Source organism: Aythya marila (assembly GCF_965140915.1).
Source record: "Aythya marila genome assembly, chromosome: 1".
Taxonomy (NCBI): Eukaryota; Metazoa; Chordata; class Aves; order Anseriformes; family Anatidae; genus Aythya; species Aythya marila.
The window spans coordinates 92,029,600-92,054,999 of NC_139042.1; the positions used below are offsets into that span (position 1 = coordinate 92,029,600).

Sequence of the window (25,400 nt, forward strand, 5' to 3'; positions counted from 1 at the left end):
CTTCTGAAGATAAGTATAAATTAAAATACAATAAATTGCTTATCAGCTTAATGTCCCAATCACTTACGCTCAGAGAGCAATCAGATGCTGGGTATAATTAGGCGTGGGGCAGGACCCAATCAGCATCATCTCCACAGAGCGCGCTACTGCCGCTCATTGGCGTTTGCTATCACAGGGCACATATAAACTCACAGCTGAAGCACAGCGAAAGCACTCAGCCAATACACTGAAGGCGGTGAGTATGGCTTATCTACGACTGAACGTGCTTCATTTATAATAGCAAAGTACACGGGAGCCGTGCCTGCTGACCAGGTAACGTTGTTATCACGGGAAGGCTTGAGAAGAGGATTCTGGTAGCGTCTGCTTCTCAGCCTCTTCGGAGGTTGGTGATCTAGGGAATGTCTGCGCAAGATCTGGCTAAGTGTAAAAGCCAGGGAGGTCCTGGCTTTGTGCTGCATGGCCAGTTGGGCAGTGGAGCAGGTTGTCTGGGGAGCCCGTGCAGTCTCCATCCCTGGAGGTCTGCAGGCCCCAAGAGGACAAAGTGCTGAGTCTGTGCCCAGCGCCGACCCAGCTCTGAGCAGGTCCAGGGATTCTGTTGAATTGATGCTGCATTTGTCTCGCTCAGTGAGAGCTATACCATTTCTTTAACGTAAATCAAGAAAATTGCGTTTCGCTTTGAATGGAGTAAGTTTCCATGAACTCTCTCTCCTCTGCTCAGTTATTTTCCTTCAGACTGCTTTGAAGTATCTCGTTCTTCCTATTGAAGTTATCGGCGCAGTCTGATAACCTAATAATCACAATCTCTTATCTGTGAAGTACTCTATAAATATTAGCTTGTGCTCTTTGTCATATAATTTCCGTAAGTGGCAGCAGCTGCAGAGCTGCATGTAACCGTGCCCTGCCGCTTGGACCGCCTCCCAGTTCCAGTGGATATTTCCATTATCTTTTCCCCATTCTGTCTCGTCTCAGGCTGCTCTAATTGGAAGTCCTGCACTCTGAAGAGACTTACGGGGCCATTACAAGACACCTACAACAGGTCAGACGTATTTGACAGCTAATCAAATAATGGCTGAGGCTTCAGGCAGGGGTTAGAAGGACTGTTGGGACATAGGTAAGAATTCTGGTAATCAGGAGAGGACATACCTTTGCTTTGTGATGTAAGGTGACCTGAAACTGCAGTGGAAGCAGTGTGGGGAGATGTTTGTGTTAGACATTGCTCTGTTCAGCAATCCCCAGCTGCAGTCAGACTTTCCACAGTGGTCCCATCCCCCTTCCTGCCTGTGCTTCTCACCGAGCAAGCATGGTAGCAGGATGAGGCCGCTGAATCTATCAGCAGAGGAGTGGCTCACTCCTCTGGTGTTGCATCAAGGCCTCAGAAAGATACAGGGAAGGTCAGGCTCTGCTGATCTCTTGGTACCGTTTCAGGTTGTCCGCAATCTTGTATAGACTTTCTGGGCGTTCCTGTGCTTCAGGCTTCATATTTTTAAGTTTTGCTTCAGAACCGCAGTGGCTTTAAATGTCTCTTATCTTAACTACAAATCCAGACCCTGGGCATGGCTGTGCAGAGATTTTAGAATGATTCAAGGTTGGTAGGGTATCTGTTGAGTCCTACAGCACTGCACAGGGAATTAACCAGCCTTTGAGAAGATAAATGAGAAATCCTCTGGCAGTAAGGAATGTAGACATTGACGTAGTCAAAGGACAGGTCTTGCTTCTTTGTTCTCTGGGCATCTAGAAACTATGTCTGAATCTACTCCGGGTGACTGAATAAATGAAAAATCCCGTTCTTTCTGTTTTCATGTATTAGATGTCAAGGGAACTGGACATAATGAGTAGAATGTGATCTTATTTTAAAACGTGGAATACCAATAATGGCATTCCCTCCATGCAGTAGTCTTGCACGTGCTGTCTCACCACAGCCAGCTGAAACACAAAGTCTCTGGGACCACCAACCTAAACTGGACATGCAAACCTGGATAATTCCTCTACATGGAGGGTGTCAGTGGCACCAGGTCCTCTCCAGTGATCCCTACAGCTCTGTGTGCTTAATGATGTCCACCAGCTCTTCCCACAAACACATCACCCTAAAATCTCCTGGCCTTGGCCTGAGGAGAGGAGAGCACAGCCAGGCCCTGCCTCAGGGCCTGTTGGAGGGGACAGGGGCTTACGTTGTGCCCAGCAGCCACTGCCCAGCTTCCTGGGGGCCAGCACCCACCAGGACAGGGAGATCAGCACCCACAAAGTGGGGAAGGATCCAAAAAGCAGACCTTGTGCTGTTTTGTAGCAGCTAAAACTTTCAGCCTCTCCTAGCACAAAATGGTGAAGATGGGCATACTCGGGCCTCAGTAAATAATAATACTAACAATAAAATCTTATTTCCAACATTTTAGTTGGTAAACAGAGGCCTCAGTTGTGAAAACATGCTAACTCCCCCTGATAAATTGCAGTTTATCTCTTCTTTACCCACACAAGTGACTTTTGCTCCTTCCCAGTTAATGCATTAGGTAAATAAGGATTTGCTTGGGGAGACACTCTCAAGGCTGACACAAATCCTGGTTTGCAAGGAAAATGACTTTTTTTTTTTCCCTTTAATCCCTCCCAAGAAACTACAGGTTTGGTGGTGGTTGGGTACAACATGGAGAGGCAAAGTTTGCAAGGACTGCTTTTATCAGACCCACTGCAGGGTCCAAGCCATTTTGACCTGTCTGCCCTGTGCACCTGGGGCCTTGTTGCCTTGTGGGGCTGGAGCAGGTGCCAGCCGTCTGCCTGAGGAACAGAAATGGCTTTCGGGTGCTAGGTCCCTCCAGGGGCCTTTTTTTCTGAGAAAAGAGGATAAACCAGCTCAGGATGAGCTCTTTGTACCCAAATTTTCTCTGTGTGCCTACATCCAGTGCATTGCAACTGGCTGACTTGGTTCCACACGAGGTGGCACAATGTCTGCCTGCCCCCCCCAGGAGGTGACAGGCCTGCTTTGGGCCTTGGGTCATATCTGACTGTCAATGTGGACTCTCAAGTGCTCCAAAGTGCTCATAATCTGAGGCACAGGGGCACACTTAGGGTATGAAGCTGGGCCCTCACTACTGCCAGGCCCCGTAGTTCATTCTTAATGTCAGGGTCAGCATGCCTGGTGGTGTTCTTCATGTTGGGGTGGCTGGGCCAGGTAACCCCACACATTTATTAACCTCCATCTTCAGAGAAGTTCTGGCGCCTTTGGTTGAAATGTTGTATTTCTGTGTTTCAGGAACACCCCAACAAAAAGTGAACCCCAGCCCCATCCTCCTGGCTGGTGGAATAGCAGCTGGGAAAGTACAGCTCTGACCTCAGATAAACCTGCTGGGCTACTTCAAAAGAAGTGACTGCAATCGGGTGAAGCAAGCAAGCAGGAGGATGGCAGAAATGGTAATTAAGGCTGCCCTTGGGCTTACATGTCGAGCTACAAATTAATTAGATAACCAGGAGCCAGCCATAACAGTGTGCTGGCTGCTTGCCTGGCTGTTGTGAGTCAGCAGGGCTTTGTAGGTGCAGCAGTCAGCCTGGGTGCAAGTCTCCAAACATGACTCTACCAAGCCGTAAGGTCCCTTTATTCAGTGAAGGCTGAATCAGGGCCAATTCATTCTGTGGACAAGCCAGAAAAGGAAGTTCCAATTACCAAAAATGTTTCTTTTCTCCATGTGGCTAGTTTCTTTAGCAAAAGAAGGTGGCTGATTAAATTGATAGATGGTCACTCCATAGAAGCTCACACCATAAAGGGGCACATCAAAGCTCCATGTAACCCTTTATCCTGTTACTAGTACTGATCACAATAGCAGAAACTATCGCAGACACTGAGAATAAACTACAAAACCAGACCTGTCCTTTTCTCCACATATAGGGTGTTCCCAGAGCACAGGTACCATTAAGGCCAGTGTGTTTAAGAGCCACTAATGAACTTCACCTTTGTGAACCTGACTAGCCCTTTTCTAATTCCACTTTTGCCTGTTTCGCTCCTATAGCTGTTCCTGACACTCTCATTTTGACTATTATTCAATGCTGAGAAGCAGAAAAGTGTTTCTCATTCCCCTTCCCCAGATCCACCAGGATTTACAGCCACCTGTCTCACTTTCAGTCTGAAGAGTCCTGCTCTCTTTAAGGCATTTTCATACGGAAATTGTTCTATACCTCCTAGCACCTTTGTTGTCCTTCCTTGACTTTTTGTTTCTATTTATTCTCTCTTTTTTTTTTTTTTTTAAATTTTATTTTAACTTTTAATGTTCTTGTATGCCAGACTAGAGGGGTCTTTTCATCTCTTCGAGGCCCAACACCACAGTACAAGTATTCTCAGCTTAGTTACAGGGTAGACTTATCTACAGTTTCTTCATTGCTAGGATGAAAACAAACAAACAACAACAACAACAAAAATCTGCTCTTGACCAAATGATAAAATACAGAGCACCACGTTTTCTAGTGGTGGAGGAGAGGTGCTTCAATGTACTAGAAAGCACTGGCACAGGCTGCCCAGAGAAGCTGTGGGTGCCCCATCCCTGGAGGTGCTCAAGGCCAGGCTGGGTGGGGCTTTGGGCAGCCTGGGCTGGTGGGAGGTGTCCCTGCCCATGGCAGGGATCGAGGTGGACTTTAAGGTCTCTTCCACCCCAAACCAGTCTGTGATTCAATGTACATTTGAACAGGAGAAGATTTACTGGAGATGGTGGTTAGGAGATGTTTTACTACATATGTGGTTTAGTACACCAAAGCTGGACATGTGCCAGAAGAGCAATTTCCACCATTTAATTCATCTGTAGAACGGGGTTTTTGAACAGCCAGTAGGGATGCCCCAAGCAGGCTCTCCATCCCGTTTTCACACCCAAACGTGGAAGTTGTTTCTTGCCTTTGACGATTATTACACAGGAATTATTACACAGGTGCCCACCGACCAAGCTTTTCCTCCCAGGTGACTGTGGGGCTCTATTTCCACTCCACAGGAGATGACCAAGGCCTGCCTGCTCATGAACGGCAGCTGTATGGGAAGTCAGGAATGCAAAGCCGACAGCTCATGGATTCTTCCCAACTTGCCCAGCAAGTGCATGTGGACAGCTGCAACGCCTGCCAACAAGTCTCCACACTCCTGTATACCCTTGTAAGTAACTCTTTCGTGCTGGTTATTTTAGCGTGCAGGAAGCTCGATGTCAGCTTGTGAAGATGAAGCGCTATTGTTACGCTCTGTGTTTTCCATCGGACATTTGGAAGCATCTGCTAGTTTGGGGCATCTGGCTTTAGAAGAATTAAGATGAACATATTTCAGAGGTAGATTTCAACCAGGGACTTGTACACTTCTGCAAAATGGACTCTGTAAAATCCGGTGCTCAACAGCAGGAGTGAAGGTGCTCCCAGCTGCTAGGCACGTGTGGCGATGCGGCAATGGCTCTCCCAGCTGTAACATCCTTGCAGGCTTACAACCCAAAGCTGTCACAGCCGTTCCTTTGTATGACAAAAGTCAGTGACAGCTGTGCGATCACCAGTCAAAGGCCTGCCGCTCAGCGACACTCGTTCAGTCGAACAGTCTGACGCAGCGTGAAAAAAAGATTTCAAAATACTAGCAATGTCTTTTATCGGTGACTGGAGACTTTCATAAAAAACTGATTACCAGGGCCTGGGCTTTTAATTAATGAGGAAATGTCACACGCAGAGGTTGCCCACACTGTGTAAGTGACCCGAGTGCAGCGCGAGGCGAGGTGGCTGCTCTGAGCCCGTTCTTGTCCGCACAGCAGCAGATTTCCTCCCAGGGTGAGGCAAGCCTGACAAAGAGCCCCGATTAGACAAGAGGTGCTTTAATGGCCCTGCAAACCAAACGCAGACAGGCTATTAAAGATAAGGCTGTCCTATAAATGTCAGGGGAACTGCGGACACGTCCCTGCTGTGCCAAAGATGTAAAGCACAAATTCAGCTCCAGTACGTGAGGAACTGTGGAGGTGAGGCACTGCTCTGCGTAAATGCCTGCCAGCTGTGAGCCGACGTGGGGAGTTTGTCCCACGTGCAAGGTGGGACACAGCTGGAGCATGGCCCACCAGCACTTGTGAAGCTCAGGAGCCCCCAGGTCTGGCCCATGAAGGAGGATTGGGCTCCACAGGCTTAGTGTCAACCCAGCAAAAGTGCACCCAGTCACTCACACAGGGTAAATGGTGCAGATAGCGCCTCAGGACAGGCTCAGATCTTTTCAGCCAAACTGTGTTCTCTCCTCTGTTACCATGCTGAGCGGGATAACATTGTTATTTAGCAATTTTTAGTGATTCAGCAGTGGGGTGTGAGAGGTGCAGCAGGGCATCTCCAGCAGCAGGGCACTGGGAACATCAGGACAGTCCCCTGAGGATGGGAACAGGCCGAGGGGGCCCCTGTGGCATCACTGGGGCAGGGACTGACACATAGTCTGCTGCACTGATAAAAATAGACAGGAGTCATGCAGCACTGGGACATCACCATTTCACTTTGCAGAAACATGTGGAAGGGGAACTGTTTGTTTTTCCTGCTCTGGATTGCAGCTGATATGGCAAAAATCTCTGGGCTTTCTGTAATTCCCATGTGAAACCTGATTTTTCAAGGTAGAAGGGGATAGTACCAGGGAAAGAAGGCAAGGTGGTACTATATTTAAGGATATTGATTATTTAAGTTTTCTGAGAGATGAAGAGGTTGAGTGGTTCTGATAGTCCTTGATCCAGTTCTGACCTGCTACAGAAAGGATCACTTACGTGTTGTTTGTTTTTTTTTTTTTTCGCCAAAACTGCTTTTCCTCTGGACCCCTTATGGAATAACATGCAATGAGTAAAGCAGAAATCCTGGAGAAAAAATAAAAAAATATATATATATATTGTCCACTGCTATCCTGAACTGATAGCGACCATTTCAAGACAGGAGTACCCCCACACTATCCTTTAGGAGCACCAAAGGCATTTCCCACAGATCCTGCTATCCAAAGATATCTTCAGGCACACACACAGTGTTCACCTAGCTGGGGAACGAAGCTGACTGTGCTAGCATGATTTTTGTAGTAAGATATGGTAGTCACTAGGGAAGGAATTTGATAGAAACTGCAGAAAATTTGGTGCCTCCTCATGCCATGGCTCAGCCCCACTGGAACCACGGAGCATTTCAGCCGCTTTTAGGGCAGATGGAAAATGGCTCAGCTGTGGGGAAAGCTCATTTATTGAGTTATTGCCCCGAATTTACCAGCACTCGGCAGAGGGAGAGGCAAGAGCACACGTGCAATGTGCCATCATTTCTGGGCGTGCGATGTAAACGCCTGCACTGCAACACCACCCTGTCCCCTCGCAGGGCAAGAAGCGTCTATACCCTTCTTGCAAAACCCGGAGGGGAGGTGCGTGTGTGTGTCTTTAAGTAAATCAGCATGTCATCCCTGCATCACATGGCCCTTCTGTCAGCAGACAGCCATCTGCCTGGCCGCGATAGCAGACCAGGATAACTTGGGTTCAAGGTTCAAGGGATGATAGTGGGCGAGAGCCGTGCAAAGGGGAGCTGAGCGGCGAGGGGGTGGGGGTTTGTCACCCCGCTCGGAGAGAGACGTGCTGACTATCGACCAGGGGCAATACATTTGTGGCCCCAATAAACACGGCCCTCATCAATCTTCTTCCTCCTTCTTTTAAGAAGTTCAAGGACACCAGCTCCCTGTCTGCGTGGCAGGATGCGTTCAGCCATGTGTTGGGCAAACAAGGCTTTTTCGTTCTGGTTGCAATCGCTGTGACGTGGTTCTTGGCTTCTGCTGGCATCCAACAGAGACCAACAAAACCACGAGGCTGAATTGCCTTGATCCAAGAGCTCAGTTTAATTATTTGCCAAAAAAAAATTCCAGAGTCCTCTGCTTCACGGCAGAATTAACAACTCAGCCCACGGGAGCGGGGCAAAGCTCTGAGCTGTGTAACGAGGCTGTGCTGGAAGCAAAGGTGCACTGCTGCCTGGCCCCAGGTGAAGCTGAGATGTGTCACCGCGGACGTGGCTTCTGGATGAGCACAGCTGGGCTGCACAGACCTGCGAAAGGCAGCATCCAGGCTGGCGTTTCGTTTCTGGATTGTGGGCACACGCTGGCAAACACCAAGAGTGTGACAAGTCCTTGGCTGAAAAAGCTGCCAGGTTCACGCATGAAATTCAGGCAGGATTCATCACAAGGATCTTCTCCAGACCAGGTGGTGGCCCTTCATGCTCTGAAATGCAGCAATCGATTGATGCTGGTGAGCAGACCTTACTGAGAGAGGCCCCTGCTTGTTAGTCAGTCAGAGACCGACTGCCTCGGAGCACTGAAGTGGCTTGGGCCTTTCTGATGGCTTGGAGCCATCCCTGCAAGTATGGGAATAGCTCCTGGCCAGGCAAGAAAAGGTTGATGTAGAGATGGATGAAAATATGAACGGCAGAGGTTGTGGATGGTTGGATGGAGGAACGAAGAGGCACGTGTTGTGCATGGTCTGCTGGCTCTCTGACCAACTGTGTAAGATCCTGAGGCTTGTTTGCTGTTCTCACGTCACTTAATTACACATCTGCCCTCAGGCCTTGTAGAGCAAGGCATTTCAGAACAGCCCTGAAAACTAACTACATTATTTTTTACATAAAGGAATAAATAACTGATGGTAAGAGTGATGGAAGACTACAACCAGCCCCTTTTGACATTACCTGTCAAAGGAAATCTTTTCTCTTGAAAAAAGGAGTCTCTTAGTGGTCTTGCTGTAACCTTACTCAGGTTTTGTCTTGGTTCATGTTGCATAAAAAGTTGCCCTGATTTGGCTTTTTTTTTTTTTTATATCCTTTCATACAGGCCAGAAGAAACAAAGATCTTGCCCAACATCCTGAAGAAAATTGGCTGCACCCCAATGGTCCGAGTCAACAAGATCGGGAAGTCCTATGGGCTCAAGTGTGAGCTCTGTGAGTTTCCCCTTTCCACCAGGTTTTTCCGGGCCATGAGGTGAGGTTGAGGGGCAGCATCAGTGGGGGCTTCAGAAGAGGCTCAGTGGAGAGCAAGAGCAGACGGGGAGGGCCAGGTGTGTGTCCTGCCGGCTGAGCTGCAGCTGGGCCAGGCACTGCCCCTGGAGATTTCACTTTCTGCTTCCCCCGGGGACGATCCCAAAGCGCAGCTGGAGGCAGAAGAGCAGGGGCTGCAGGCAGCTGGGTGTATCGGCCACCAGCGTGCCAGGTTTTCCAGCAGGGCTCAAGTCCTCTCTCACTGCCTCTGAGGCAGGAGCGACAGCTCACGCAAGGGTTTTTAGCCTGCTGTCCTGCAGAATAAGCATGATGCAATTAGTCTGCTTCTGTTATATGGACTTCTCAGTCTCCTTTCCTTTACCTTTTAACCCCATTTAATTTCAGCCAGTCTGGAAGGAAAGAGAGAGGTCTCAGAGGCATCAAGGTTCATGAGTTTCACGTCACGGTGTAGGAAGGAGAGACTTGGCTAGTGCTCGCACCCCATAAAACAGCACAGCAGGCACTTACAATCTTATTTGACTGTAGGGAGCCCCGAGGGTAAGCAGCCTCCCCAGGGCACATGTCCTCATGAAGAGGTCTGTGCTCTCTGAAGCTGCCTTCCCCTTGGACAACGTCTGGCTGGGGCAAGCTACTGGGGGTTATTTGGTGCAGACAGAACTGGGCAAGCCAGGGAACGAGACAGAGCCCCATTTTCTGGGGTGGTGTCTCCCTCCCATGGTGCAGCAAGGGAAGGAGAATAGGATACACACAGCAACTGCGTGTTCCTGAGCTGCGTGTGGCTCAGCACAGAGCCTCGTACCCAGCAAAGAAACGAAGGCTTGCAGCCCTGCAGCACGGAGGAAGCAGTTAAGATTAGATGCAATTACTTTGTAATCTCCATGCCTCTGAGGCCGTCCGTGTAGCTGAAGTTCTGGCAGTCTGCATTATAAAATGCAGTGATAATCACTGAGATTTCCCCCCCATTGCTCTGGCTGCTCACGGAGGTGGGTGGTTTGTCGGCCTGATGGCGCCGCCTCCCCTACAACTAAGACACTCGCATCCTAAAAGTGCCCGCGAGGCAGCGTGGTGCCCCCAGCTTGCCCCTGATGGAGCCTGCCCTTTGCTTCCCAGTGGCAAAATGCGAGTACTTCAACGCGGGGGGCAGCGTGAAGGACCGCATCAGCCTGAGGATGGTGGAGGATGCGGAGAGAGCGGGGATCATCAAGCCGGGAGACACGCTGATCGAGCCCACCTCGGGGAACACGGGTAGGAAATGTTGGTGTGCCCCATCCGGCCTGGCACCTCCCAGGGCTTGGCACAGGGATCTGAGGAGTCCTTACACCTGGGAACAGCCCGAGCTGCCTGCACCTCCCCAGGGCAACGTGCTTTTGTGCTTTCCTTCCCACTTAGCACTGTGTCAGGGCAACCCCATGTGCTTTCTGCATGGGAAGATCTTGAATATTCAGAGGTTCCCACAGAGGGCTTCCCTGATGGGCTGGAAGATAAATCTTTGTTTTGTTTTGGTTTGTTTTTCCCCCATTGTCACTGTCATCCTGCTCAGGCACCAGATTGTGGGGAGGGACACCAGAGGAATATCCCTGCTTTGTGCAGCCTGCACAGGACCCCTGGTGAAAGCTTCTTTGTGCCCTGGGCACTGCTCCAGAGGTCGTCCACGCTGACGCCGCTCCTGGGGCAGCACCACGCTCCCTGCAAGTGCTCCCCGTGCCCTCCCGTGGGGACACGCTGCTCCAAATGCCCCGTGTGGCTCCATCCATCCCCCGCAGGGACATCCCGGAGGACTCACGGAGGGTGCCCTCAGGTGTAGCTTGGTGTAAATGCCTACGTGGTGTTCACCAGTGGGAGAGAGGCGCGTGGGAAGCAGGAGAGAGCACGTGTGTCGGCGGGCCTTGCCAAAATGCTGTTGTCAAACGCTTTCCTTTCCTCCCCTCAACCCAGGAATCGGGCTGGCACTGGTAGCTGCAGTGAAAGGTTACCGCTGCATCGTCGTCTTGCCGGAGAAGATGAGCATGGAAAAGGTCAGAGCTCTGTAGGGTACCACCCCACAGCCTGGGGACATCTCCCTCTCTGTCTCTCTCTGCCTCTCCCCGTCAAGAGACGGACTGTCCTCTCCTCTAAAGGGTGACGAGCCTCGCTGCAGATACCAGCATGTCTTTGTAGCTATTCGGGAGATTTCCTTTTGACAAAAAAAAAAAAAAAAAAGCACGCTGAGATGCTCTCCATCGTGCTACGATTTCCCTTAACTGAGAGACATTTAAGGTTCTCTGAGATGCGCTCTCAAGCTGGTGGACGTAAGTCCTTTTTGCACAAGATCAGGTGAAGCTGCTGCCCTGGGGATGGTAGAAATCACCACTGTGGGGAGCAAAAGTCTCACAAACTGTTCAGCTGAGCTCATAAAATCACAGAACCATTACAGTTGGAAAAGACCTCCAACATCACCTGGTCCAACTGTCCCCCAACCACCAGTGAAGCCAGCCCTGGCCCCTGACTTGGCTCAGAACAGAGCCCTTCTCCAAAGCACCGCCCTCATTTCAACCTAAATCTCACTTAAGCTCGCTCTGGATCAGATGCCACGTGCAGCTGCCGCGGGCTTTGCCTCCAGGAGTGGTGGCACTCAGCCCCCCTTCTCCTTTGACACCCTCTCGCCCCAGCAGCCACACCTCTCAGTGTATTAATACCCGCAGATTTATGGGAGTTGCTCCTTCCCACAAGGGGACTTGGGGCAAGGAGAGCTTTGAGACCTCCTCCTTGCCCGCTTAGACCACAGCACATACAAAAGCTGCTTCCCCGATACTGCTCCCTGCCCTGCTTCCCTCTGCCCCTTCCCCAGGTGCCATGGAGCAGAGCAGCACAGTGTCACCTACCTCCTCCGTGTCCCCAGCCTGTCCCCAAGTAGGACAGGGCACGAGGCCAGGCTGGAACCCGTGTGCCAGCTCCAGCCAGGAGGCACTGGGTGCCAGAAGGGTGTCAGAGATGGTACATAACCGAGTGCTGGGCATTGCAGCTCCAAATGCTAAATGTCTGCCGCATGCGAAGCTGCTCTGGCATCTGACGCTGCCACGGGTGCGTGGGTTCGGATTACCAGCGCCACACAGGATCGCTTGCCCTACATCTCCTTTCTTCCCTCCAAAAGGTCGATATCCTGAAGGCGCTGGGCGTTGAAATCGTGAGGACCCCCTGCACCCGCTTCGATGCCCCGGAGTCCAACATTCGCGTTGCCTGGAAGCTGAAAAGTGAAATCCCAAACTCTCACATTCTGGACCAGGTAAATGCAGCTGCCCCGCAGACTCCCTTCCCAAACACATCTCGCAGCGTGTGCTCCGAGTCTGCCCGTGTTGGGGGGCTTTGCTCAAACTGGCAGCGCAGGCAGATTTCATCATTGTGGGGTCACCATTTTATGGCACGTGAAACTTAATCGCTGCTCTGTAAGGCACAGGGTAGCAGAAGCAAAATCAGCGGCACCTCAAAACCTGTAACGCTTCTGCCTAAGCCAGGAGGTGGGGGAGGCCGGGTTTTCTTGCACACCTGAAAGGCTCCTCATATTGCTTCAGATTTAACTTTGACCTGGAAAATCGCTTTTTACGCCAGCCTAGCAGCCTCCCTCCTGCCTCAGAAATAAGCTCCCTACCCAAAAGGGCAAACCCTGGTGACTCACGGCATCAGTTCCTGCAGCACTGTTCTCGCAGAGGACCACGCTTCTCCCTTTGGCCTCACCCAGATCCCTACAGTGAGCAGGGAACCCCCCCAGTGTCTAAAAACCATTCCTTTCTGGTGACAAAAAGGGAGCTCAATCCCTGAGTACGCTTTTCAGAAGCAGCCTCCCCAGCCTACAGGTGTGAACGTGGGGCTTCACACCCTTCAGTGCCCTACCTGGGTTCCCACTGCAGCAAATCCCCCTGTAAATGTAGGACAACTGCTCTGGCCCACATTGCCCGGACACTTCACTGGCTGCACTGCCTGCCACCAATGCCACAAATGACAAAGCTGCTCTCAAAATCACATATGTGATATTTGAAAAAAATAATAATTACATTTGAGGGGGGAGGTTTTTTTATTTTCTGAGCTTTTGGGGAGTATTGTGCAGCTGTGTTTTCAGCTTCTTCTAGGCATCAGAGAAGGCTAATAATGCTTCTGTCTAAGCAATAGCTGAAATGTTGAAGGACTGTCTTGCCTCCAGCAGCTAGGCCTTTAAAACCCCTCCAGGTGCCACAAAATGCAGAATATGGGACACCACACGAGCACTGCGTACCGGAGGCTGGATGTCTGTAGGCACGTTCAGCCTTCCAGGCGGCCAAATCCTCAATGTCCTCAGAAAACTGTTCCAAGGTGACAAAGAGGAGGCATCACCTGTGACCTGGCAGCCCTTGCCAGGGAGAGGAGGGGGGCGGCTGGATGCTTTGGGCAGGGCTTGTCAGGAGCTATTGCTAGTTTGGTATTTGACCTAGGCTTTCCCCAGTAACTCGTGCTGTTCTCTGTTGAAATAAACAGTACCGAAATCCAAGCAACCCCCTGGCTCATTACGACACCACCGCCGAGGAGATCCTGGAGCAGTGCGAAGGTACCGCTTGCGCTGCTGCTTCTACGTGCCGAGGGTGTGCAGAGGGCTGGAGCCCTCTAGGAGAGGCTTGTTTTTGCATAGTTTGTTCATCTAAAGGTGTAGAAACGACAAAGAGGGCCTCTGTAAGGGAAGGTACCCCTGATAATGCTGGTGCACAGTGTGGCAACTTCACACAGGCCGCTCCTGATCCACCTAAGCCTGCAGGACTTTCCTGTTGTGGCCTCTGCTTTCAAAAGCCCAAGGGAGGAGACCAGAAACAAAACAGTGAACGAAACCAGGCTCCCCTGAAGGAGGAAGGGCCCATTGCCCAGCTGATCCATCTCTGTGACCTGTCAGCTGAAAGTACGAGGTGTCCCGGGAGGCCCCACAGGGGACTACATACCCATCGGGGCACGCAAGGTTGCAGCAGATCCTGCAACCTCATTTGCAAATCAAATCGGATCATAACTTATCAGCCTTCCCACCACTACAACATTTAGATTTGCTCCCCCTGGCAGCCAGCAGTGAGTTGCGAGGCCTTTTCCCCTAGTGCAGTTGCATCGCAAGCCTCTGAAGGCCTGACTGATTCTGCTCCTACACCGTTTCACCAAATTCAGTGGGGCCGCACCTGGCTGACACTTGTGCCGGTGCAGAGCCTTGCCATCTTCCCCTGCGGGTGCTAGCACCAGCTGACAAGTTGTGTCTGCTACTGCTACGTGCCATTATTCATCTGCACGCGTTGCCTCAACACAGCGTGGTCTGAAAGGCCTGGAGGGGCTGAGCTCCTCCCTCCCCCTTCAGCCAGCAGGTGCCAAGCATGCAGAAATCGTGGAAACCACTGGGAGATCTGGAGGTCATCTTCAGCCCCCGGTGCTGAGGAAGGACCAGCTGCCTGTTGTAGCAGCTGAGGGACGTGAGGCTTAGACAACAGGGAGACAGTGCTGGAGGCCATGCTGACTCTCACATCTCTCTTCTCTGGCCTGCAGGCAAGGTCCACATGGTGGTGATTGGATCTGGCACGGGAGGCACCGTCACCGGCGTTGCCAGGAAGCTGAAGGAGAAGTGCCCAGAGTGCAAAGTAAGCTGGAGGAGGCAGGGCTGCCCACTGGGAACGGTGGCTCCCCTGGGTTTTCCTGCCTCTGCTTTCAGTCAAGACTAACCCTACGGTCCACGTCACTCTCTCTCGTAAGGGCTGAGCTTTGGAAGTAGTGGCCCCTGCCAAGGGGGTGATGACAAACACCTGGGGTGTGATAACTTTTTAAGCAACCACAGCCACTTCCGCAACAGCTGAACGCTATCTGTTTAAAAAGCTCGTGGGGAACTGTACTTTTTTTTGGTCCTAAAGATCTCCACGCTGCCAGTGGGTAGGCATATTAGTGAATATCACAGGGAGAAAAATGGTGCTGATAAGGTCATCGGTAATTTTTTGGTTTGAGTCACGAGATTATTTCTGAACTCCCTTTGTGGTTAACCAAGCTTCCTTCCCTCGAAGATCATCGGCGTAGACCCCGACGGCTCCATCGTCGCTCTGCCCTGTGAGCTGAACAGGACGAACAACACCACCATAGAGGTGGAGGGCATTGGCCATGACTTCATCCCTACTGTCCTGGACAGATCTGTAAGTAGCTGCGTGGTGAGAGGCCTCTGCCTGAGCTTTGTCTTTGCATCCAGCCTACTCTCACCATTTCCTCTCCCCCATCCTGGCTCTGGAGCTGTCAGGCATCTTTCTCTCCCCGAGGAAAGGGTGCTGGCTGGACAGGCTGGAGGAGCTGCCCACAAACAAAGCCTCCAGACTCAGGATGCCCTGACAGATGCTTTTGTTTTCATCGAGTGCTCAGAGCTGCCAGATGTTGTAGGCAGCAGCACCACTGCATTCGTCAGAGGGTCACAACCTGAAATAGCACTTCCAGGTCTTGCTTTCTGCCTTGCTTACTTGCTTACTGTCTTGCTCTCTCTTCAGGTGGTTGATCAGTGGTATAAATGCAACGACAGAGACTCGTTCCTCATGGCTCGCAGGCTGATCAGAGAGGAGGGATTATTGTGCGGTAAGCATCAGTGACAGCAGCTTCTTCTTCACTCGACAAACTTTTTAACCTCGTTGTTTAATTGCTCTGGGAGCAAAACACTTCAGGGGTAGGTGCTCTCTGCATTTTGTGCCTGCTAGGCTAACGGGGCTGAACGGCTGAATCCAGAGCTGGTGTGTAGGCCGCTGTAGGCTTCAGAGGTGTTGCAGTGAGTCAGTGGTCTGGGATCTGGCTCCTCGGCAACAATAATTATAGAAGCAATAACTCTCCTCTTGCTGTAACACTTTTGCACAGGGAACTGGATCTTCAGGCCTAATTCTGCCTGGTATAGTGTTACATGGACTGAAGAGAAGGATTAATAGGATTCAGGACAGGACAGGTGGACTAGAACTGTCCCACCACTAACAACTCTGTGAGGCTGTACTCTCTGTCTTTGAACTATTGCCACACTAGAGGTGCCAGGTTTGGACCGGGAAAGTTTGTAAGTAAAGTAAGTGTAAGATGTTCTTACCGAGTATTTCTCCTCGTGCCAACAAGCTGTAAGTGATCCCCAGGGCTTTCCAAAATGAACAGGTGCCCTCAGGCAAACCCTGCCTATACCCGAAGAGCCTCTACACGGCATCAGTGTCCCGGAGCAGATAGTTACATGTTTGTGTCCAGGGCCAGACAATACGCAGCTACAGGCCTGTAGTTACAGCTGGGAAAACTCCTGAGCACTCCCATCCCGGGGGTTTTGAGGAAGATCAGGCAGTTTGTTGTGTTGATTTAACCTAGCAGGCTCAGACTCACCGTGTTTCAATGGAAACCGCTCGCTGAACTCAGCTGGTGAATAGCTTCATGTTCCCAGAACTGCATTTTTCAGGGACTTTCATCATGGGTTTGAAAAATGTGACCCGGTGCTAATTAACCTGCTGTAAAATACGTGCTGCCTTGAGTGCAGTGCGTAATTGGCACACAGATAGGGGAATGTCTCTCACTTCCAGTACTCGAGTGGGAGAATTGCCTCTGTAAAGCAGGGCCCTGCTGCCCCTACGTGCAGCACACCACATGCGTGCACACACACACGCGCGGGGAGCGTTTAGGTCTTCCCATCACGTTGGCCTGGTATTCCAAGCATGAATGTAATGTTCATGGCTTGCTTTTTTCACTCTTTACAATGCATGTAAAGCAAAACTTTGATGGCCAAACACGCTGGCCAGAAGCCCTAGATTTGGCGTAGCCTTCTCCTCACCTGAAGGTGTGGGCAGCAGTGGGATGGATGTCCCCATATTGCACCTCTCAGCCCTTGGCCTGTTGCCACAAGCCATCACATAGACGTGTCCCTTTAGTCTCCACCCAGTCTTTTCGTGTCCCAAAAACCTACAAGGCCCTGGGGCCAGCTGTCCTCCCTCTCCCAACGTTTTTCTCTCTCCTCTGGGTACCCGTCCAGGCGGCAGCTCAGGCAGCGCCATGTCCGTCGCCGTGCGGGCAGCCAAGGACCTGAAGGAGGGTCAGCGCTGCGTCGTCATCCTGCCCGACTCCATCAGGAACTACATGTGAGTTTCTTGTTTTCCCCTCAAACAGCTCACGGGGAAAAAAAAAAGTAAACAAACATCAGGGAGAAACGTCGTGCTGCGGTGATAAGCGACAGGGGCTGGCTGTTGGGACGCCCGGGTTTATTTCCTCTCGTTGCTGACTGACTGCACGGAGCAGGAGTCAGTCAAGCCGAGTTAGGAAAGCAAATAGCTGGCGTGCTTCGAGCAGGCCCTGAGCACTCGCAGCTCCCGTTGACCTTAAAAGGGGTTAAGAGCAGCCAGCTGCAAAAATCATGGGAGCCCCGAGGCAGTGCTGCGGTCTGGGGCATGGAGCAAAGCACGGCTGCGTGCGGAAGGCTCACAGACCCGTCCTTTGTTGGTGATTTCTAGGTCCAAGTTCGTGAATGATAAGTGGATGATAAAAAACGGGTTCCTAAATGATGTCCAGGAGCATAAGCCTTGGTAAGACAACTTCCGCCGGTATGAGCTGCGTTAAGGAAATCAGCTTCCCGAGTCTGGGAATGATTATCTTCAAAGGGAAGTATTATCTTCTATTGCTGAAAAAATGCAGTCGAGTCCAGATCCCTCTGAGAAGGCTGTAAGCTCAGCTCCTCTCTCCTGAGTGGTGAGATATCCCTCTTCTCTGCTCAAAGTCTATTCAGTTTCTGTCCTGAAGATGCTGATCTGCTCCCACCTGGCAGTCTTTGCCCAGGCCACCTGAACCCTGCTGAGCTGAAGGGCTGAGCTGGATGGAAATCCCCACCCAAACCCCCACACTCCCCTGTCGATATCCAAAGGAACACGAGGCCGGTGGGCAGAAGTGTCCCCCTCGTAGCAGGAAGCCTTTCAAACAGCTCTGGGGGTTTGTCTGGGCAGGGAACACTCAATTTCCACTTTCTGGAGCTGAGGGCCAGAAAAGACGACCACCTCAGCTGCATCTTGCACACCACGGGGAAAATGTCCCCTCAAGGCAGGGAACCACAGACTGCTGATGGCAGCTAACGTGTAACTGGGCGAACGGCGCTTGTTGAGAAAGCACCTAGGCTTACTGAGGGACTGCAGGTATTCCTCGTGTCACCTTTTATTTTGGATTACTCTAACCAAAGGTTTCTGCAAAACATTTCCTAAAAGCTTTATATATTTCCAAGGCCTCTAACACCTGGTTAGGATGGTTCTTGGCCCCTCCAGCCTCTCACATTGCCCTGCATTTTCTGCAAGGGCTGAGATGTTGGGAGTTTCCTGTGGTCCCCAGCAAACAAGTGTAGCTCATCCCTCCTAACTCACACCAGCATTTCTGTCAGGCTCTCTCCTTGAGGAACAGCAAATCCATTTTGAGGCTCCAGGCTACAAAACCAAAGAAGTAAAACTGGTCGGCCTCTGCTTTAAGCTTACAGGCTTAAAGTGTGAGCTCTGCAGGCAGGCAGAAAGGATATCCCCGCACAGTTGGCCTTATTTCCACCGGCCTGGCCTCCCCGAGCAAGGCCCGCAGCCACGCAGCCGCGAGTAACAGCTTGGCGCTGCCATTTGTCTTCCAACAGGTGGTGGAACATCAAGGTGCAGAAACTGAATCTCTCAGCCCCTCTCATTCTTCTCCCAGAAGTCAGCTGCCAAAAAGCAATTGAAATCCTGCAGGAGAAGGGATACGACCAGGCTCCCGTCGTTGCTGAATCGGGGTAACTATTTTTACTCGTCACATGGACGGCTGTTCAAACAGGAAAAAGTTGATCAAACATGATTTAAAAAAAAAAAAAAAAAAAAAAGCAGCTCAGCCCCTACATAAAATGTGTGCCTGAGCTCAGGCCTGGCTTTTGGCAAAACTCCCTGTTCCCTCGCAGACTCATTTTGGGAATGGTGACCCTCAGCAACACCCTCACCTCGGTGCTGGCTGGAAACGCACAGTTCTCAGACCCCGTTACGAAAGTCATCTACGACCAGTTCTCAAAGGTACCGCTGGGGCCAAGCCCTGTCTGGGGAGGGGGAGGAGGTGCACGTCCCTGGAGGTGCTCGAGGCCAGGCTGGATGGGGCTTTGGGCAGCCTGGGCTGTGGGGAGGTGTCCCTGCCCATGGCAGGGGGGTTGGAATTAGATGGTCTTTGAGGTTTCTTCCAACCCGAGCCATTCTGTGATCCTATGCACCACCACCTGCAAAAACGCTGCCTGTGGGGTTCACACAGCAGCTTTGTGGGTTGCCCACATCACCCCAGAACAGATGGACCCAGATCCTGGTCCATCCTGCCCACCCAGGGCCAGGATCAGAGGCAGGGGGCAGGCTCCTTGCTGTTGTCCTCTAAGTGTGAAGTGAAATGTAAACTGTCTCTTTCTGTCCTGTTTAGATTGGCCTGGAAGACAGCCTTGGGAAGCTTTCCAGCATCCTGGAGAACGACCACTTTGCTATCGTTGTGCACACGCAAATGCAGTGTAGGTATCTGCGAGGAGAGGAAGCGCTGTGTGGGCTCTGCACGAGTGGCCAAGATGGGAGAGGGAAATTCCCCAACCGAGCTTGGGAGGGATCAGTGCAGCTGCTCCACGTGTGCAGCCCCTCTGCCTTTGCAGGGAGGATTTCTGCCCCGCAGCCCTGCAAAGCTCTGAAGCTGCCAGCTATTCTTTCACCCCTCTCCTTTCCCAGCCCCATTGCCTCCCCTCGTCTCGTGGTTTCCCAGGTAAACCCAACAGGGGAGGTGGGAAGGTGTTCACCTGCCCCCCTGCCCTGACACCAAGGTGGGCACGGACTGCAGGCAGCAGCTCGGGGCGCTTTGTGCTTCTGTTTGTGCTTTTGTAGCCCCAGGCTTTTCGTACCCACTTAGGCTCTTGACCTTGAATTGAAATCATCGCCGTGCTGGTTGTGGGCAGCAGAGGAAACGAGGGGGAAGTTACGGAGACCTGCAGAATTAGCAGCCCGAGGGCAGGGGCAGAGGAGCATTTGGGCAGGTTAGATAAAGCCGAGGTGGAATTCGGGCCTGTAAGTGCAAGGGGAGAAACAATGCTTCCTGCATCCCACTTCTTAAAGACCCTCTGCTGTGTATGCCTGGAGGCTCTGCCGTCTTCTCTGAACACCTCTGCTCCCACTTCTACCCCAGGGGATGCAGCCAAGAGATGTCCTCCTCCCTCTGTGCCCTGAAGACCTGGGCAAATCTCTTTGCTACGGAGCTAGGTGCTCTCAGACACCTCTGGTGGGCCAGGGGAAGTCAAGAAATCTGAAAACAGATGTCCTGGACCGTGAACAAACCCTGGGCACCCGAGCTGGGAGTCAGGGGTACAATGCCCAGTGATGTATGCAGCCTGAAGCATGCACGTATGAGCCCTGCCTGGGGTGGGAAGGGGCACAGGGCTGCTCTGCCCATGAGACCAGCCCCATAAAGCTCAGTAGGATCACGTGTAGTAGGAGCACGTCAGCCCGAGGGCTGCTGACACACTGGTGGCAGCAGGGCTCCCGCCGTGTTGCTCCCCCGACCCAAACAGGTACAGTGGCAGCTGCTGTTCTGCAAACCTTACACACCTCTCCAGTGCAATCACACCGTAAAACTTCCCGAGGCACAGATTTGGCTTTGCCTCGAGGCGGGTGCTTTGTTTAAAACGTTAGCACGACGAAAAAGCGGTCAGAAGACCCGTGTTTAGAGTGACACGAGAGCTGAAGGGCGCAATTATCCTGATTTTATGGGTTTACGCATTGAACACGCAAAGCATTCCTGTGGTGAGCAACATCTGAGCAGCGTGCAACATCGTGCTGCGCTGGCTGCCAGCAAAGGGCTGTCCCCTGAACTCGCAGCCTCCAAAACTACTGCGTGCCTTCAGCCCAGCCCCGCTGCTTGCATCTCTGTGGCCTGCTGCCCCGAAGCCCCCAGCAGCTCACGTTCCTACAAAATGCTCCAAACAAGTTTCCTTCAAAACTGCTTTTGGTGCACGCTTCCGATTCTTTCACCAAAAACCAACCCTCCTAGGCAGAATTTCCATTCTCAGCTATGTTGTCGTAAGAAGACAAAAGTCTCTTTTGTATGACATTTTGATATACATTAAATGGCATCCACCAAACAGTATCAGTCAGCTGTATGCAGTGCCTTTTGCTCTGGCTTGCACACAACACCCATTTTTTTCCTCCAGAGCTGCTGTTTTAACGCCCTCACAGTTAGCCCTGTATTTCTTACTTTCTTCCCACACTTTCACAGCTTGGTTTTTGTCTTGTGTGTAGACTCTGGTGGCTAATTGTATTGTCATTTAAGAAAAGGTTGATCGGATAGTTAAAGTAATTGTTGCAATGTTATTTTATTAATGATATCAGGGGACGTTATTAGAGCAGAGTAGAAAGTGTCTCCTTGCTGCTCTAAAGAGTCTCCTTAGTTTGGCCTGGAAAGTTTTGTGCTGACAGAAACAGAACCAGAACAGAGTCTGGGCAAAAACTACTGTGAAATCAAGGATCCTGCGCAGGTAAGGACTGCGTTATTTGCAGCTGACACCTCCCTGACATGATCCCAGCAACTTGGCCAAGGCCGCAGCAGTCATTTCAGTGAAGGTACAGCAGAGACAACTGCTACCCCAGTTATGGTTTGCTCCTCATTAAACTAATTTTATTAAGGCACAGCCCCTGCATGGCTGTGGGATCTGCTTGTCTTTCTTTCTTGCTTTCTTGCTTTCTTCCTTGCTTTCTTTCTTGCTGTCTTGCTTTCTTGCTTTCATTCTCTTGCTTTCTTGCTTCCTTGCTTCTTTTTCTCACTAAATTGGCATTTTCTGTGCTTACAGTTAACGGAAATGGCAGCTCCTTCATGAAGCAGATGGTGTTTGGTGTGGTCACCGCCATGGACCTCCTCACCTTCGTCAGCAGAAACGACAAGAAGTAGGGCAGCAGCCTGGCTGCCCCGAGCCCCGTGCCTCCGGCTGGGTCAGCTGCTCCTCCTGAGCCCGAAACACGCGGCTGAAGATGTTTTGTGGTCTAATCCATCTGATAGTTTCTCAAAATCAGTGCAAATTGTAATGTAATAACCGCCTGTCTGCTAAATGCCACCCAGAGTATCACTAAAGAGAAGCTAACCAAAGAAATGCCGTTTGATAGCCATGTGTGGTTACACGGAGCTGCCCAGGGCTGAAGAGGTAACGAGGGGGTAGGGATAGGGTGGGGGTCATGGTTACCCAGATTTTGCCTGGTTTGGGGTTTTGCTGTGTCTGCTGGCAGTAGCGCTGAGGCCTCACAGCTGCCACGAGGAGGAGAAGGAGGAGGAGGAGGAGGAGGTCCCACCAGGGCTGGAGCCCAGCTCCAACATGAGAAGCTCGAGCCTTCCCAAGGGCTGGGGACACCACACCGCACCCTCCTGCCCCTCGCCACCCCTCACAGCAGGGACAAAACCCACACAGGGCTGCAGGAAACAGCAAAAAAAAAAAACAAACACCAAAACCCAGGTCCTGCTGTGGGGGCAAGGAGGGAGCTGCTTCTTCCTCATGGACAAGGAGGGACAGAGCCTGGAGGTGTAGTGGGGTGGGATGTGGGCCCCCACTAAGCACGGGGAGGGAAGGGACATCCAGGGGCTGTGCCGGGCAGGGGATGGGGGCGGAAAGAGGGGTGAGGGGCTGGGCAGGAGGGGAAGGAAAGCTCCTGGAGGAGCTGCAGGCTCTCGGAAAGCTCCCAGCTAGGGCCTGGAGGGCCGGTGGCACTGGGGCCTGCCACACATCCCCTGAGAAGGGGAGGCTGGTTCTGAGGATGTGATAACAGGGCGGGGAGATACGGCCACGTCCCAATTTCCTGCATTATTCATCTCATGAATATTCACCCCACGAGCTCACTATCAAGGGAGCAAAGGGGAAGGAGAGGCTGATCTTCCTTTTGCTGTTGGAGTGTTGTGTTCCGGGAACTGATAACGAAGGTCAGGAGGGCTGTTTGCCGCGGCAAAAAAATGTAAATGAAATCAAATGTGAAAGGAGCGCTGTGGGAACCGGCTGAATTGCTGGGGGAGTTGCTCTCAAAACATGCCAAGAGCTTCGCAGTCTTTCCGTAAGTCTTGGGAACTGCTACAAGGGGACAACAACCACTGCTAAGTGCTCGGTCCGTATTTTGGATCTAATCTAGTTTGTATGAGATTTTTATTAAATTATAGAATGCTCAAGCACGTATCGTTGGGAATGGTGTCCCTGCTGTCTTTTGTTCCCTGAGTTACACACACTAGATCAGATCTGCAAGTTTTTGGTTGAGTTAATCACCGTATTTGTCTGGGAAAAAAAAAAAAAAAAAAAAGTATAGACTGATGAGATCAACCTTACTGTGTGTTTTATTTATTTTCTCAGCTGTGTTGCAAACTGAAGGACATTTGGTGCCCAGTGCCAGTACAAGAGGCAGCGGGCACAAAGTGGAGCCCAGGAGGCTCCCCCTGAGCAGCAGGCAGCACTTCTGTGCTGTGCGGGTGAGGAGCCCTGGCACAGGCTGCCCAGAGAGCTGTGGGGGCTCCTCCTTGGGATCTCCAAAAGCCGCCTGGGCATGGCCCTGGGCAGCCTGCTCTCTGAATCCCAGAGCATGCTAAGCCCTTCCTGATGTCTGTAAGTGTAATCTTTCCCCCCTGTGTAGCAGACCTGGCTGCAAGAGGCATGGAGGTTTCCCTCCTTCCTTCAGCCAGGGCATGTCTCTTGGCAGGGATCTCCCGTTTTTTGGCCTCTCCCCTACAACACCCAGACCCCCACCCCCTAAGCAAGCACCTCGTTGGCATGGCTGGCGTCCCAAGGGGACTTCACGAGGACGTGGTAGCAGCCCGGACTTTTGCTGCCCAGAAACTTTCAGCAACACACACACCCCCTGCAGCTGAGCCTGAGCAACAGCGGTGCCAGCAGCGGCCGTGCCGCTGTGTGCTGGCTGGCAGCTGTGCAGAGGCTACGTGAGAGGCAGCTGCACTTCAGCACGGGGTGAAGTAACCGCTGAGTGTCAGCCCCGGTTTTACAATGGCTCCTGTATGCTGACTGCGAGTGTGGGAACGAGTAAAGGTTAGCGCAAGCCCCGGTCATTTTGGGATTGCTCCACCTGGGCTGGAGCCAGCCCCTCCGAGGCGTTCCCAGGGCTCCCCTTTCCACCCGGCAGAAATCAAACGTGCTGGAGGAGATGACAAGCCACCGAGTGCCGGCATCGCCCTCAGGGTAGGAAGGGCAGAGCTGGCCACAGGACGTCAGAGCTGCCTCTGCTGGGGTTCGTCCCGGGCTGTGGCGCTGGGGATGCAGACGTGCCCCGCAGCAGAGAGCCTTGGTGCATGGGACTGGCTGCTGCTCTCCTGCCCGCTGCCGCCATGGGGTGAAAAAAGCCTCAGCCTGCAGGGGAGGGTTTGTTTGCCTTGTCTGCAGAAATCCCTATGGGACCCGGCTGTGCTGGGCAGCTGAGCGATGTGTGCTTGGACACCTGGGCTGGGATGGAGAGGACTGCATGGCCAGCTTTAGCGGGGTATGAGGCACTGCTGACAGCTAGCAGAGGAATGGGGATTTGCAGGCTTTAGGAGCCTCGGGAGGTGGGTGAGGACAGGGCAGGGGAGACAGACCCTGGTCCTGCAGCATGAGCACACCCTCTTCACCCCATGTCCTCTGTTCCAGCAGTGTCTGGGAGCACTGTCCAAACACTCCTCGAACTCTGTCAGGCTTGGTGCCATGACCACGTCCCTGGGGAGCCTGTCCCAGTGCCCGACCCCCCTCTGGGTGCAGACCCCCAGCCTGACCCTGCCCTGTCCCAGCTCCATGCCGTCCCCTCGGGTCCTGTCGCTGTCCCCAGAGAGCAGAGCTCAGCGCCTGCCCCTGCACTCCCCTCGTGAGGGAGCTGCAGGCCGCCATGAGGCCTCCCCTCAGCCTGCTCTGCTCGGGGCTGAGCAAACCCAGTGCCCTCAGCTGCTCCTCATACATCTTGCCCTCCAGACCCTTCACCATCCTTGTAGCCCTCCTTTGGACACTCTCCAATAGTTTTATGTCCTTCGTATATTGTGGTGCCCAAAACTGCGCACAGTACTTGAGGTGAGGCCACAGCAGGCAGAGCAGCGCAGGCCAACCCTTCCCTTCAGGCAGTGCTGTGCCTGATGCACCGCAGGACATGGCTGGCCCTCCTGGCTGCCAGGGCACACAGCTGGCTCATGTTCAATGCGCCATCAGCCAGAACCCCCAGATCCCTCTCTGCGGGGCTCTCCCCAGTGTTTCACCCCCCAGTCTGTACATACAGCCACAGTCGCCCCATCCCAGGTGTGGGATCTGCCACTTGCTCTTATTCAACTCCACGTTCCCCTGCTCCTCACCCCATTGCTCTGCAAGGTGGGAGCACAAGCTCATTAGCACATCAGGCTAAAAAGCCAGCGTGATAAACATCTCCCCAGCCCTGCCCAGCCACCTTTTGTGCTGTGGAGGCTTCCCCGCCTCCCTCACCGGGTCTCACCAC

The 25,400-nt window shown here is 52.3% G+C and overlaps 1 protein-coding gene across 1 annotated transcript; it reads left to right on the plus strand.

Moving 5' to 3' along the window:
- Positions 1 to 988: 988 nt before the first annotated feature.
- On the plus strand, positions 989 to 22,027 carry LOC309878024 (cystathionine beta-synthase-like). The gene is made up of 17 exons (XM_082760090.1): positions 989 to 1,036; positions 3,242 to 3,399; positions 4,959 to 5,113; positions 8,792 to 8,898; positions 10,066 to 10,200; positions 10,891 to 10,970; positions 12,086 to 12,217; positions 13,441 to 13,510; positions 14,476 to 14,567; positions 14,982 to 15,107; positions 15,450 to 15,534; positions 16,943 to 17,048; positions 17,418 to 17,489; positions 18,566 to 18,700; positions 18,863 to 18,971; positions 19,360 to 19,444; positions 21,761 to 22,027. Exons 2-17 carry the CDS (start codon positions 3,388 to 3,390, stop codon positions 21,856 to 21,858), a joined length of 1,599 nt encoding a protein of 532 aa, XP_082616216.1. The 5' UTR covers positions 989 to 1,036; positions 3,242 to 3,387; the 3' UTR covers positions 21,859 to 22,027.
- The last annotated feature ends 3,373 nt before the right edge of the window (positions 22,028 to 25,400 follow it).